Source organism: Dendropsophus ebraccatus, chromosome 12 (assembly GCF_027789765.1).
Source record: "Dendropsophus ebraccatus isolate aDenEbr1 chromosome 12, aDenEbr1.pat, whole genome shotgun sequence".
In the NCBI taxonomy this organism is placed as follows: Eukaryota; Metazoa; Chordata; class Amphibia; order Anura; family Hylidae; genus Dendropsophus; species Dendropsophus ebraccatus.
The window spans coordinates 20,858,251-20,873,789 of NC_091465.1; the positions used below are offsets into that span (position 1 = coordinate 20,858,251).

The following is a 15,539-nucleotide window of genomic DNA, read 5'->3' on the forward strand; positions in this document are numbered from 1 at the left end:
ATAACCCCTTTAATCATGGCCGTTGTTGCAAATCGGCCGTGATTAACAGAAGATGTATGTTGCGGTGCAGTCAATGGGATCCCAGCCGAAGTGTATACACATAGGGGGAGATTTATCAAAGGGTGTAAAATTTAGACTGATGCAAACTGCCCACAGCAACCACTCACAGCTCAGCTTCCAGCACTGGTGAAAGGAAAGAGGAGCTGTGATTGGTTGCTGTGGCAAGTTTGCACCAGTCTAAATTTAACACCCTTTGATAAATCTCCCCCATAGTATACACTCTGGCCAGAATCCCTAGCGGCTAAACGAAAAACTGACATGTCTGTTTTTTGCGGCTGCAAAACACTGACAGCTCACACAATGGAAAGTGCTGTTCCGGCCACACTTTCCATTGGGTGCTATAGTGAATTGGGATGCGAGTGCACACGGATGTGCCCGCATCCCAATTCAGCACAAATGAAGTTCCGGCCGGGATGATCTTCACTGACACTGGCCAGTGTGAGACACGGCCGGGTCACAGAACGGTCGGTGTTTTGTTTTACAGCGTGTGTTTTTGGCCTTGGTGTTATACTATATCCACGCACAAAGCACAGGACAGTCCATAAATATCCGCCAGTCACTCTGTATTGCGAAGGGAAGCAGAGGACACATGACTTCTTAAAGATACAGTAGCATGCCTAGTATATCTCAGCCATAACTGAACAAAGGCGCAGCCCTCAGCAGTGATGTCGGCAGGGTTCAGTAACTAAGCAACTCCTTCTCCCATCGATGGTTTTCACCCTTGCTGTTCTCATACATTTTCATACAAGGTCTGTAAACACACATTACCATACGGCTGGTACAGAACATATATCCAGTGATACACCCCACATTGTGTAGATACAGATTTCACATAATATGTTACAAAGACAAAACAATAACAAATAGAGAAATGTAATTCCACTGGGGACAACTACATAAAAGGCGATGTCCCTGTGAGGACTGTGTGAGGACCACAGCAATCCTGCAGCAGCAGTCACATAGTCACATTATGGTGTGTGAGCAGAATAAAGCCATTCTTCAGCCATTCCTGGGTTTTAGCCATCTGTTTAGCTTATGGTTTATAGTTACTAATGTATCGCTCAAGATGTGTGCAAACCCAAAGATGCAACAAGAATCCCCCACAGGGCACCTGCTGGCACATTTGTGCTATTTACTATGCAGTAGAGTTGGGCATAGGTTGCGGGTTTCTGCAGAAATATACGGTACATATTTTGTCTAAACTAACAGGTTTTATATACACTGTGTTGTTTGGTGTATCTGTGAATTGCAGAATCCCTGCACTAATTGACGGCTTTTCTTCCTATGCAATGTAATGAGCAGAGCTGTCAATCAGCAGCGGGTGGAGTCTGCACTTCAAAAATACACCATATATACAGAAAAGGCCTATCAAACTAAATAATTATTGGCCTTACTGGACCGATAACAGGCAAATTCAGGCCAATAATCGTTTACCCTAAGATCGGCTGGCACACACAATGTTGGCTGATCGTGGTCCATCAACTTCACAGAGATCTCAAATATCACAATTTGTGCCTCAATGGTCTGTGTAATAGGTGTGCCGGCCGCAGACTGCTGCTGACTTCAATGGACCACCTGAACTATTTCAGGATAGTTCGGGCGGCCTCTCCCACGTGTGTGTAATAGCACCAGCAGTGAGCATGGAACAAGGGGAAATCGAGTGTTGAACTGACAGGTCCTCTAGAACAGTGCTTCTCAAACTTTATCTACTGGAGCCTCACACAACTGACTAAGGGTCCTATTCCACTGGACGATTATCGTTTAGATTATCGTTAAATCGTTCGAATCTAAACGATAATCGTTCGGTTGAAATGCAGTTAACGATTAACGACCGAATCGTTGATCGCTTTATAAGACCTGGACCTATTTTTATCGTTGCTCGTTCTCAAAACGTTCGCAAATCATTCGCATTGAATAAGACGTCATTCGGTCGTTCGCAATAGATACGAACGCAATAGCGAATAAATAGCTAAGAAAAGACTATCGCAATTACGATCATAAGTAACGATTATCGTTCCATGGAAATGAGTGAACGTTTTCAGGTCTTTCGCAATAGCGATCGTTTGAGATCGTTAATCGTTATTGATTATGCAAACGATAATCGTCCGGTGGAATAGGGCCCTAAGGCAATGCCTGGGCCTCACCAGACTGACCAAGAGGGTGCCTGGGCCTCACTATCTGTGGTTAAAGTCCATTTAAAACCCGAAAATAATGCTAGGGCTACCTTTCACTTATCTCCCAAGCTCTCGATTCTAATAGTAATAATGTTGCTAAAATGGAGACTGTGCAGATCATAGTAACTTTTGTGCAAACTGGCTCCCCAGATGGGCACCAACAACTAGGGGGCGCCTCACCGGTGAGGCCCGCCTCACAGTTTGAGAAGCACTGCTCTAGAACATCGGCCGTGTAATATGGCCTTACAGGTGTGTTCACCTGGCAGAGGAAAAATATAGTGTGAAATGTGTATAATGTGTTAGAGACCCTAAGGATAGCCCTAAATTTGTGTTGTGTATGTTGCTCTCTGTTATGGAGTCAGTTTACCCCTAGTCAATGCAGATAATCAGCAAACAGCACTTTCTAGCACAATGAGCGTGATTAAAAAATGGACCTGTCACTTATTCTGATGTGTTTGAAATGCACAAAAAATACAAAAAAACAAACAAGCAGATGGGACAATTCAGCATATTTTGTAACCTGATGTAAAACAAACAAACAAACAAATAAAAACAGTATAATATATATATATATATCTTAAAAAAAATAAATATATATATATATATATTTAACATATGTTACAAAGGTTTTAGAATGTGTAAAACTACAATCCGGATCTGTTACTCTATAACATTATACAACTGCTGCCACAAAAGGAGAACATTCGAGGAACGCAGCTGGCTATATACTGACAGCCAGCATGATGAGCAGCTCAGTGCTGCCCTCTTGTGGTAGAACATCTTATCAGTAGAGAGTTTCTTATAGTAACATAGTAACATAGTAAATAAGGTTGAAAGAAGACAAGAGTCCATCAGGTTCAACCTAGGAAAATCCTACTGTGTTGATCCAGGAAGGCGAAAAACCCCTATGAGGCAGAAGACAAACGCCCCACCACAGGGAGAAACTCCCCCCCCCCCCTCCCCCCTCCCCCGACTGCAATGGCAACCAGAACAATCCCCGGATCAACGTATCACCAGAAATCTAATGCCCATAACTTGTAATATTATATTGTTCAAGAAAAGCATCCAGGCCTCCCTTGAACTTATTTACTGAATCAGCCATGACAACATCATGTGGCAGAGAGTTCCACAGTCTTACCGCTCGTACAGTAAAGAACCCGCGTCGATGCTGATGATGAAATCTTCTTTCCTCTAGACGTAGAGGATGCCCCCTTGTCATTGTTACAGACCTAGGAGTAAAAAGACCACTACAAAAATCTCTGTACTGTCCATTCATATATTTGTACATTGTGATCAGATCGCCCCTAAGACGTCTTTTTTCTAGCGTAAATAACCCCAAGCGTGATAACCTGTCCTGGTACTGTAACCCACCCATTCCCTTAATGACCTTTGTTGCCCTCCTCTGCACCCGCTCTAGGTCAGCTGTGTCCTTCTTATATACCGGTGCCCAAAACTGTACACAGTATTCCAAGTGTGGTCTGACCAGTGATTTATAAAGAGGCAAAACTATGTTCTCATCTTTAGCATCTATACCTCTTTTGATGCATCCCATTATTTTATTAGCCTTGGCAGCTGCTGCCTGGCACTGATCACTAAAGTTGAGTTTACTGTCCACCAATACCCCCAGGTCCTTTTCGGAAGTAGTTTTACCCAGTGTTTTATTATTTAGCACATAACTGTACTTATTATTTCTATGGCCCAAATGCATAACCTTACATTTATCCACATTAAACTTCATTTGCCATTTCTCCGCCCAAGCCTCTAGCTTCTCCAAATCCCTCTGTAATATGATATTATCCTCCTCTGTACTGATTACTTTACCCAGTTTAGTATCATCTGCAAAAATGGAGATTCTGCTCTGTAGCCCCTCTACAAGATCATTAATAAAAATATTAAAAAGAAGTGGACCCAACACTGACCCCTGTGGTACCCCACTAGTAACTAAAACCCAATCTGAATATGTTCCATCAATGACCACCCTCTGTTTTCTATCACACAACCAGTTACTTACCCATTTGCATACGTTTTCCCCGAGTCCCAGCATCCTCATTTTGTAGACCAACCTTTCATGCGGCACAGTATCAAATGCCTTTGAAAAGTCCAGATACACAACATCCACAGCCTCCCCCAGGTCCAGTCTATAACTTACCTCTTCATAGAAGCCGATCAGATTAGTCTGACAGGACCGATCCCTCATAAATCCATGCTGGTGCTGAGTCATAAGATTATTTTCATTAAGATACTCCAGTATAGCATCTCTTACAATCCCCTCAAATACTTTACCTACTATAGATGTTAGACTTACGGGCCTGTAGTTTCCAGGATCGCTCCTTGACCCCTTCTTGAATATCGGTACCACATTAGCTATGCGCCAGTCCTGTGGAAGAATCCCTGTCGTAATAGAATCTTTAAATAATAGGAATAACGGTCTGTCTAACACAGTATTTAATTCTTGCAAAACTCTAGGATGGATACCTTCTGGGCCCGGTGACTTATGGATTTTAATATTTTTAAGGCGTTTCCCCACTTCTTGTTGTGTTAGGCAGGTGAGATTTATGGGAGGATTAACATTATCCCTAGTCATATCGTCTGTTATGGGATTCTCCTCTGTGAATACAGTAGAGAAGAATGTATTTAGTAGATTGGCCTTTTCCTCTTCCCCCTCCACAATTACACCCAGATTATTTTTGAGGGGACCAACATTTTCGGTTTTAAGTCTTTTGTTATTTATATAGGTGAAGAACATTTTGGGATTTGTTTTACTTTCTTTGGCTATCCTTCTTTCTGTTGCTATTTTTGCTTCTTTTATTTGCGTTTTACACATTCTATTCTTCTGTCTATAGTTGCTCAATGCTTCCCCACTACCTTCTTGTTTTAGTTGTCTGAATGCTTGTTTCTTATCATTTATTGCACCCCTTACAGCTGTAGTTAACCACATTGGATTTCTCTTATTTCTACTACGTTTATTCCCATATGGTATGTGTCGTTCACACGATTTACCCAGGATGCTCTTAAATATGTCCCATTTCTCTTGTGTACTTTTATTTCTGAAGGCATTGTCCCAGTCTATGTTCCCAAGGTCCTCTCTTAGTTTTTGGAAATTAGCCTTCCTGAAATTTAATGTTTTTGTAGCCCCTTTGCTAATCATTTTATTGAAGGATAATTGAAAACTTACTATGTTATGGTCACTATTACCTAGGTGACCCCCCACCTCTATTTTTGATATTCTGTCTGGCCTATTGGTTAAGATCAGGTCCAGAAGGGCCCCCCCTCTTGTTGGTTCCTCTACTAGTTGGGAAAGGTAATTATCTTTTACTATTTCCAAAAACACGCTTCCCTTCCTGGAGCTGCAGGTTTCTGCTTTCCAGTTGATATTTGGGTAGTTAAAGTCCCCCATAATAATGACTTCCCCCTGCTTCGCTGCCGCATCTATTTGTCTTATAAGAAGATTTTCTGATTCTTCCACTATACTTGGCGGTTTATAAATCACTCCTATAAGAATTTTATTATTCTTCGTCCCTCCCCTTATTTCTACCCAAAGAGACTCCACATTATCATCACATATATCCTCCCGCAGAATAGGCTTAAGGCATGATTTAACATATAGACAGACCCCTCCCCCTTTCTTATTTTTACGGTTATTTCTGAATAGACTATAACCCTGGATATTAACGGCCCAGTCATAGGTCTCATCCAGCCATGTCTCGCTTATCCCCACTATATCATATTTCTCTTCAACCATTATGAGTTCTAATTCCTCAGCTTTATTAGTGAGGCTTCGAGCATTAGTATACATACATTTAATATATTTGTCCATATTCCCTTTCCTTTTATCACTAGTGACTATTCTAACCCCTCCCGCCGCTCCACCCCCAGTTCCATAATCTAGGCCCAGCTCTCCATCTACTCTGTCTTTACTTACTATATTGTAGTTGCCCTCCCCCCCGGTCCCTAGTTTAAACACTCCTCCAACCTCTTAGCCATCTTCTCCCCCAGCACGGCTGCACCCTCCCCATTGAGATGCAGCCCGTCCCTACCGTAGAGCCTGTAACCGACCGAGAAGTCGGCCCAGTTCTCCATGAACCCAAACCCCTCTACCCTACACCAGCTCTTGAGCCACTTATTTACCTCCCTAATCTCCCGCTGTCTCTCAGGTGTGGCTCGTGGTACAGGTAATATTTCGGAAAATATCACCTTGGAGGTCCTAGTTTTAAGCTTCCTGCCTAAGTCCCTGAAATCATTTTTAAGGACCCGCCACCTACCTCTAACTTTATCATTGGTGCCAATGTGCACCATGACTGCTGGGTCATCGCCAGCCCCTCCCAGTAATCTGTCAGCCCGATCCGCGATGTGACGAACTCGAGCGCCAGGAAGGCAACACACTGTTCGACGATCCCGGTCTTTGTGACAGATTGCCCTGTCTGTCCCCCTAATAATTGAGTCCCCCACTACCAGTACCTGCCTGGCCTGCCCTGAACTCCTGTTTCCCACCTTACTGGAGCAGACACCCCCCTGGCTTTCAGAGGCAGTGTCCTGCTGCAGCAATGCCACCCCTGAATCAACATCCCCCTCATCCGCCAATTTGGCAAACTTGTTGGGGTGTGCCAGATCAGGACTGGCCTCCCTCACACTCTTCCCTCTACCCCTTTTTCTAACTGTGACCCAACTAGCTGCCTCTTCCTCCTGTACCTCCATGCTATCACTCTCTCCCCCATCTACCCCTTGGAGTGCTTGCTCAGTCAGAAGCAGACCCCTTTCCAGTTTGCCAATGCATCTCAATCGTTGCAGCTGCTCATTTAGATCCAGGATCTGGGCTTCCAAACCAGCAACATGCACACATCTCCCACAATGGTATGCACCCTCGATCGGTCATGTTTGCGCACAGTGGTCAGATGTTACAGTGCAGTAAAGCAAACTGACGAAGACTGGTAACAAAATGCATTATTTTCAAGGAAAAAAAAATAAAGAGAAGAGCAAATGACACATGCTGCAGTCTTATGTTCTGTTCACATCATCCGTCACCAATACAGGTTGAGATACAGTAAAAAAGAAACTCTGACTAGAGATGAGTGAACCCTCTCCAGTGGATGAAGAAGTTGGATGCAGCCCTCAGGCTGCCTGGAAAACATGAATACAACTATAGGATACTAGGCTGTATCCATGTTTTCCTGGACTCCCTAGGGCTGCATCCAACTACTTCAGCCACCGGTACTCAAATTCTGAATGATAGGACTTGAGCATTCTCCAGTTGCTTTCATCTCTACTGAAGATAATACTTTACCTTCCCTGTGTATAACATTACACTTCAGCTAAGTCGTACAGTGATTGGGTATTCTCTGGCACGCCGCACGGCTATATGTATGAATCGTGTACCTCTACTGTAAATGTGTGGCCTATTGTTGTATGTATATACAGGTCACCACTTCCAGATATGACTACAACATTTCTTTTCGTTCTGCTCAGGTCTCTGCTGTGTTGTTGGGACGTTTACTCAGACGGTGATAGAAAAGATATCAGAGGAAAATGCGACGCTGCCCTGTCAGCACAAGCTCGGCACATTGGGAAACCATCTGGACATTGAGTGGCTGTCAAACGTTTCAGACCACGGGCAGAAAGTGGTAAGTTTGACCGATTGCTTACAGTGTGTGTGATTAAAGTATAACATGGCAGAATTGCAATTAAATAGCAACAAGATACCCTCTGATGATGTGCTAGGGACCAGACTTAAAGGAGAAGCCTAGAGAAAATTTTTATTAAAGTATTGTATTGCCCCCAAAAGTTATACAAATCCTCAATATACACTTATTACGGGAAATGCACATAAAGTGCTTTTTTCCCTGCACTTACTACTGCATCAAGGCTTCACTTCCTGGATAACATGGTGATGTCACTTCCTGGATAACATGGTGATGTCACTTCCTGGATAACATGGGGATGTCACTTCCTGGATAACATGGGGATGTCACTTCCTGGATAACATGGGGATGTCTCGACCCGACTTCCAGAGCTGTGCGGGCTGTGGCTGCTGGAGAGGATGATGGCAGAGGGACACTGAGGGACACAGGGCACTGGAGGGACACTGAGCATCCCTCTGCCATCATCCTCTCCAGCAGCCACAGCCTGCACAGCTCTGGGAGTCGGGTTGTGACATCACCATTTTATCCAGGAAGTGACATCACCATTTTATCCAGGAAGTGACATCCCCATGTTATCCGGGAAGTGAAGCCTTGATGCAGTAGTAATTGAAGGGAAAAAAAAAAAGCACTTTATAAGCATTTCCTGTAATAAGTGTATATTAGTGATTTGTATAACTTTTGGGAGGCAATACAATACTTTAATAAAAAAATTTGCCAGACTTCTCTTTTAAGACGTCCTGGCGTCATCACTCATTATAATGCCGTCAGCTCCAAAACTGTTAAAGGCATTGACCTCTGTGTATGATCTATATACATCAGGGATGTCAAACTCAGGCCCTTCAGCTGTAGCAAAACTACAAGTCCCATCATGCCTGGACAGCCAAAGCTTTAGCTTTGGCTATCCAGGCATGATGGGAATTGTAGTTTTAAAACAGCTGGAGGGCCGGAGTTTGACACGTCTGATATACATTTTCTGTTTATTTCCTGGGATGTCATGTTCAATATGTTTCCTGTTCCTTCCACTGGACATGATGCCAGATTGAGTCATTAGGTGGGTGGGGCTGGTATTCCACATTGATTTAAGCCCTGCCCAATTTTACAAGGCACCTATCAGCTCCTGCTCTTCTCCATGTCACGCTGCCCTCTCTGGCACACCTTCTACTGAGCTTTATAGAAACTATTGTAGCCATTGTTAAGTGAATTCTAGACACAGGGATATGGGGAGATGTTCATGATTTATAGACAATGTATCTTAATTTTACATTGTACCTTGCAGATACTCAGCTACAGTGGAGGAGAAGTCTATAAGGATGAAGGCCGCTACAGCTTCCATTCAGACTATATGGCTGGCGACGCTGCCATATTCATCAGATCTCTGGTGCCCAGTGACGCTGGACTCTACACCTGCAAAGTGAAAAATGCCGGCCAGTATACATGGAGCTACATCATCTTAAAGATATTCGGTTAGTGTCTTGGAGAGAATGGGTTAAATAAAAACAGAATAGGAAGATGCATGACATCACAGACATCATTTGGTAGCATGCAGAGCAGATAATAGCGCTCTCCTCCTTAGCATGCTTGTATACATACATAATTCTGCCATACTTTTCAGACCATGACGTGCAAGAGTTCATCCATCAGGTTAGCAGAATATCTGCTCCCAGTATACACCCCTGGGCATAATGATTGCCTCCCAGCATACACCCGAGGATACTGTCTGTCCCAGCATACACCCCTGAGCATAATAATTGCCTCCCAGCATACACCCGAGGATAATGTCTGTCCCAGCATACACCCCTGGGCATAATGACTGTCTCCCAGCATACACCCCTGAGCATAATGATTGCCTCCCAGCATACACCCCTGAGCATAATGATTGCCTCCCAGCATACACCCCTGAGCATAATGATTGCCTCCCAGCATACCCCTGAGCATAATGGTTGCCTCCCAGCATACCCCTGAGCATAATGGTTGCCTCCCAGCATACACCCCTCAGCATAATGGTTGCCTCCTAGCATACACCCCTGAGGATAATGATTGTCTCCCAGCATACACCCCTGAGCATAATGACTGTCTCCCAGCATAAACCCCTGAGCATAATGATTGCCTCCCAGCATAAACCCCTGAGCATAATGATTGCCTCCCAGCATACCCCTGAGCATAATGATTGCCTCCCAGCATACACCCCTCAGCATAATGGTTGCCTCCTAGCATACACCCCTGAGGATAATGATTGTCTCCCAGCATACACCCCTGATCATAATGATTACCTCCCAGCGTACACCCCTGAGGACAGTGATTGCCTTCAAGCATACACCCCTGAGGACAGTGATTACCTCCCAGCGTACACCCCTGAGGACAGTGATTGCCTTCAAGCATACACCCCTGAGGACAGTGATTACCTCCCAGCATACACCCCTGGGCATAATGATTGCCTCCCAGCATACACCCCTGAGGAACAGGTCTGCCTACCAGCATACACTCCTAAGGTCAATGCTTGCTCTCCCATATTACACCCCTGAAGATAATGATTGCCCCCAGCATACACCCCTGAGAATAATTCTCCCCCTGCATTCACCCCTAAAGATAATGATTGCCCCCAGCATACACCCCTGAGGACAGTGATTGCCTTCCAGCATACACCCCTGAGGACAGTGATTGCCCCCATCATACACACCTGAGGATAATGATTGCCTCCCAGCATACACCCCTGAGAATAATGATTGCCTCCCAGCATACACACCTGAGGATAATGATTGCCCCCAGCATACACACCTGAGGATAATGATTGCCCCCAGCATACACACCTGAGGATAATGATTCTCCCCAGCATACACCCTGAGAATGATTCTCCCCCTGCTTTCACCCCTGAGGATAATGATTCTCCCCCCAGGATACACTGCTGAGGATAATGATTGCCCTCCAGCCTACACCAGCATATATATTTTTAATAGCGGATTACATTTATATAGTGTGTACCCTCCAGTTGCACCAGCCAGCACTGGAATGCCATCTGTGGAAAATTAGCAACGCTCACTCTGCGTTATTCTTATTGCTTAATGTTGTTCTTATTGCTGGGGTTAAACACTTACTACTCTGCTAGATTAATGCCTTGGTGTATTAGTTTCCAAAATGGGGTCATATGTCAAAGGTTTCCACTGTACTAGTACACCAGAGACTGTGCAAATGCAACATGACGCCTGACAATCATTCTAGCAATATCTGTGCTGCAAAATGCAATCCTTCAGAGTCCTGCTGTGTGCTCAGACAACTGGATACATGCACATATTAGGCATTCTTATACCCAGGAGGTTTTGTGTCCTTAAAGGGGTATTCTCATCTGAGCTTAGCATAAAATAAGGGGATCCAATGCAATCCCCCACAATATTTAGAGTGCTTAAAGTGTAACTATCATTTATAAAAACTTCTGATATGTCATAGTGAAGGGGTCCAGGTGCTGAGACCCCTGCCAATCGCTAGAACGCAGGGGCAGACGTGCTCAGCTGCTTTAACTGCTAATATGAGCAGTCTACAGAATTTTATGTGCGCCTATGGAACTTACGGTAATTCTGTATACTGAAAGTTCCATAGGCTCCCATTATAACGCAGATCATTTGTATTACAGGTTTATAGCAGAGAAGAAGGGACAGAGTGTGTTCTAGCGATCGGCGGGGGTCTCAGAACCCGATCCCAACCGATGCAAAATTAAGATGTCACTATGACATGTCAGAAGTTTTTTAAATGATAGTTACATTTTAATGTGCCTGCTTTCCCACCGGCACTGGCACTCCATTCATTCTGTATGGGGCTGCCAAATGCTTCCAAATTCCGCATTTAGAAGTGTTTGGCAGCCCCAGATGGAGAAAATGGATGCATGGCAGGTCGTGGTGGTCCAGCTAAGTGATCCATTGATAGGGGCGATTATGTCCCTGGTCTCACATTAGGTGAGGGGGCCCGGTTGTCAGACCTCCAGTGATCAGCTTGTTATCCTCTATCCTATGGATAAAGGGTAACAAGCTTAGGTGGAAATACCCCTTTAGGGTGCGTTCACACCTACAGGATCTGCAGCAGATCTGCAGCAGATTTGATGCTGTGTTCAGTTATTTAAATGAAATCTGCTGCAGAAAATCAGCTGCAGATCCTGTAGGTGTGAACGCACCATTAAGGGTTAAGGACACCTGAAATGGAAAAGGCAAAAGGATTAGTCAGTATATAAGTATTACATTTATTTCCTTGCAGTGAAGCCTTCAGAGCCTGATTGTTGGATAGAAGGAGAACAGATGGTGGGGAAAAATGTCACACTTCATTGCAAGTCTGCAGCAGGTTCACTGCCCATGAAATACTTATGGCGGCGTAAAAAGAACCAGGAATACTCAGGATACTTACCTACGCGGCCAGGTAAAAGCAGCATGTGTTTGTGACACTGCTGTGTCTGTCTATTCGATTGTTGCTAGAGGTTGTTACCCATTAGCTTTATCATTACAGGTTTTATGTCCGTATTAAATGCTATTCTTCTAGAAACAAGGATTAAAATAATATCCTTGTACTACCATATGATAGTGAACCTATTGACAGCATAGGACAGTGTGATCTCATGGAGAGTTTAGACAGACACTCTAGTCTTCTCTTCAAAGATGGAAATCTATCCTTTAATCCCTCTGCTGGTAACATTAATGACGACTTCACTTTCTCTCGTTATTTTATGAGCTCCGTATATTACAGCTCTATGGTCTTATCACAGCGCCTCCATGTGGCTGGATTGTTTTATACATTCTGCATTACCAAACAATGACGGCACATCTGGCAACACAGATTGCAATTAAAGGAGACACAATTCAGGGCATATGTTAAGCTAAGTTTACACTGTCTAAAAAGAAAACAAAACCCGAACTGCAGTAATAAGATTTGGCTAGAAAGCCAGGGTGTCAGGATGGCCGAGGAGTCTAAAATTTAGCTGTAATACAAAGCATTTCTGTAAATTGTCTGGCCTTACTTTTCACATGGATTTTGATGCTCAATTACTGAATCTATGTTGGAATCTGTCCACATACAAAGAGGGTATGTACACAAAGCCTAGATGCAGGTTTGCCCTGCTGAATAGGGTTAACATGTAGCAAACCCATAGCATACAAAGTGAGAACCCATGGCAGAAATTCCAAGGTGTGCGTCAGACATCTTAATCTAGTTAAGTGATGTGGTGTTACAATTACTGTATCCAAATTTCCAAGTCTAATTTGATCATCATGATTCATACACAGTTCTCTTTCCTTGTTCCTAGAATTTCCTCAGAAACTGTTTTTACAGAACGTCAGTACAGCAGACAATGGCTCGTACCGCTGTACAGTATCAAACAGAGCGGGAACACAGATGTGTGATGTCCACCTGACTGTACAGAGTAAGTAGTGATTTCTTACTTCCCACAAAGTAAGAAGCCAGTGTATTCACATAGTTATAAGCTGGCTGCTGTATGTTGCTATTAAAAAGGGTTTCCTCACACGTTATATTAAATTAATACAATCTATATAAAGAGTTCTACAATATTAGGCATGCATGATGTTACTTATTCTGAGTTACATCCTGTATTATACTCCAGAGCTGCACTCACTATTCTACTGGTGGGGTCACAGTGTACATACTGTAGGGATCTTCCCGGGGATGGTGTGTTTGGACACAGTTCAGCAGCAGACTTGGACTTATAAAAACAGCTTGATGTTTATTTGTACCATAAACAGTCCTTCACAACAGAAATATAGCAACACCGTGCTTTTAAGAACAGAACAAAACAAAACAAAAGGTCCTGCCCGTCTGGGCACTTACTAATATACCGGTCACCTATCTGGCACTTCGATAAGCAGTATTGCAGGGTGTGAATAGGCCCCAGCAGCGTCTGTATTTCCAGCTCTCAGCAAACACACCACCCAGGCTGTTCACTCCTGGCTGAGAGCTAGCCTATACACTCTGCAGGGCTTTTACCCTCTTGCAGGCTCATCAGAGGACACCTGATGGGAACACCCAAACTGGATCGGGGGAGGGAATGGCAAGTCCCACTACCAAACCTACCTGCCATTCCATGTAAATCCAGGCCCGGTAAAAATAAATAACAACTCAGCAGCATAACACTGCTGAGTAACAGGTTCCTCCTGGACTCACCATCTCACCGTGCGTATCAACCTTGGTGAGATGTACACCCCCTCGACCACTTCTCCCGTGACACGTCTACAATACATTACATTACTTATCCTGTACTGATCCTGAGTTACATCCTGTATTATACCGCAGAGCTGCACTTACTATTCTACTGGTGGGGTCACTGTGTACATACATTACGTATCCTGTACTGATCCTGAGTTACATCCTGTATTATACTCCAGAGCTGCACTCCCTATTCTGCTGGTGGGGTCACTGTGTACATACATTACATTACTTATTCTGTACTGATCCTGAGTTACATCCTGTATTATACTCCAGAGCTGCACTCCCTATTCTGCTGGTGGGGTCACTGTGTACATACATTACATTATTTATCCTGTACTGATCCTGAGTTACATCCTGTAATATACTCCAGAGCTGCACTCACTATTCTGCTGGTGGAGTCACTGTGTACATACATTACATTACTTATCCTGTACTGATCCTGAGTTACATCCTGTATTATACCCCAGAGCTGCACTCACTATTCTGCTGGTGGGGTCACTGTGTACATACATTACGTATCCTGTACTGATCCTGAGTTACATCCTGTATTATACTCCAGAGCAGCACTCACTGTTCTGCTGGTGGGGTCACTGTCTACAATACATTACATTACTTATCCTGTACTGATCCTGAGTTACATCCTGTATTATACCGCAGAGCTGCACTTACTATTCTGCTGGCGGGTTCACTGTGTACATACATTACGTATCCTGTACTGATCCTGAGTTACATCCTGTATTATACTCAAGAGCTGCACTCATTATTCTGCTGGTAGGGTCCCTGTGTACATTACTTTTCCTGTACTGATCCTGTAAGTCTGAACTCCTTTAGTAGAGAAGTAATCTTGCCATCAGATACTATAACTAAGCACATACACCTAAAACTTTCTGCTTGCCAAATAAAACGTGTTCTCTCTCAAAAAATTCTATTTTACAGTTCCAGCCAATGTGGCGTTCCTAGCAGGGGTCACCTGTGGCTCTGTAGGTGGGGTGTTATTTCTATTTCTTATCTGCTGGTACCTGTTTCGAAAGAAAGAGCTGAAGAAACGGGAAGAAGACGAGTTCCTGAATGAAATTAGGTAATAGAGTAGAATAGAAGAGAAATAGAATATCTTGTATTCTAATAGCATAGCCGGATAAACTTCAGTTCTATTGAATTGGGATGCGGGCGCATCCGTGTGCGCCCTCATCCCAGTTCACCATTGAACACAATGGAGAGTGTGGCCGGAACCGCACTCTCTACTGTGTGACCGGTCAGGCTTGTGCGGCTGCTATTCAATGAATAGCAGCCGCATAAAACTGACATGTCAATTTTTCATGCGGCCGCTAGAGATCCTGGCCGGAGCGTATACTATGTGTATACACTCCGGCCGAGATCCAATAGACTGTAGTACAACTTAAGTTTTGTAATTATCATGGTCGTTGTTGCAATTGGGCAACAACAGCCGTGATTAATACACAACTTACATTGTGTG

At 43.9% G+C, this 15,539-nt stretch overlaps 1 protein-coding gene and 1 long non-coding RNA gene across 3 annotated transcripts in view; one reads left to right on the plus strand and one right to left on the minus strand.

The window, feature by feature from the left end:
- Nucleotides 1-15,539, plus strand: part of CLMP (CXADR like membrane protein) — an 88,761-nt gene that overhangs the window by 71,555 nt on the left and 1,667 nt on the right. Inside the window, exons 2-6 of the mRNA XM_069948640.1 lie at nucleotides 7,698-7,852; nucleotides 9,147-9,333; nucleotides 12,110-12,268; nucleotides 13,149-13,265; nucleotides 15,002-15,143. Coding sequence (XP_069804741.1) covers nucleotides 7,698-7,852; nucleotides 9,147-9,333; nucleotides 12,110-12,268; nucleotides 13,149-13,265; nucleotides 15,002-15,143 — 760 coding nt within the window. The remainder of the gene's footprint in view (nucleotides 1-7,697; nucleotides 7,853-9,146; nucleotides 9,334-12,109; nucleotides 12,269-13,148; nucleotides 13,266-15,001; nucleotides 15,144-15,539) is intronic.
- LOC138769908 (uncharacterized) overlaps nucleotides 1-15,539 on the minus strand; it is a 65,945-nt gene that overhangs the window by 17,868 nt on the left and 32,538 nt on the right. The window lies entirely within an intron of this gene.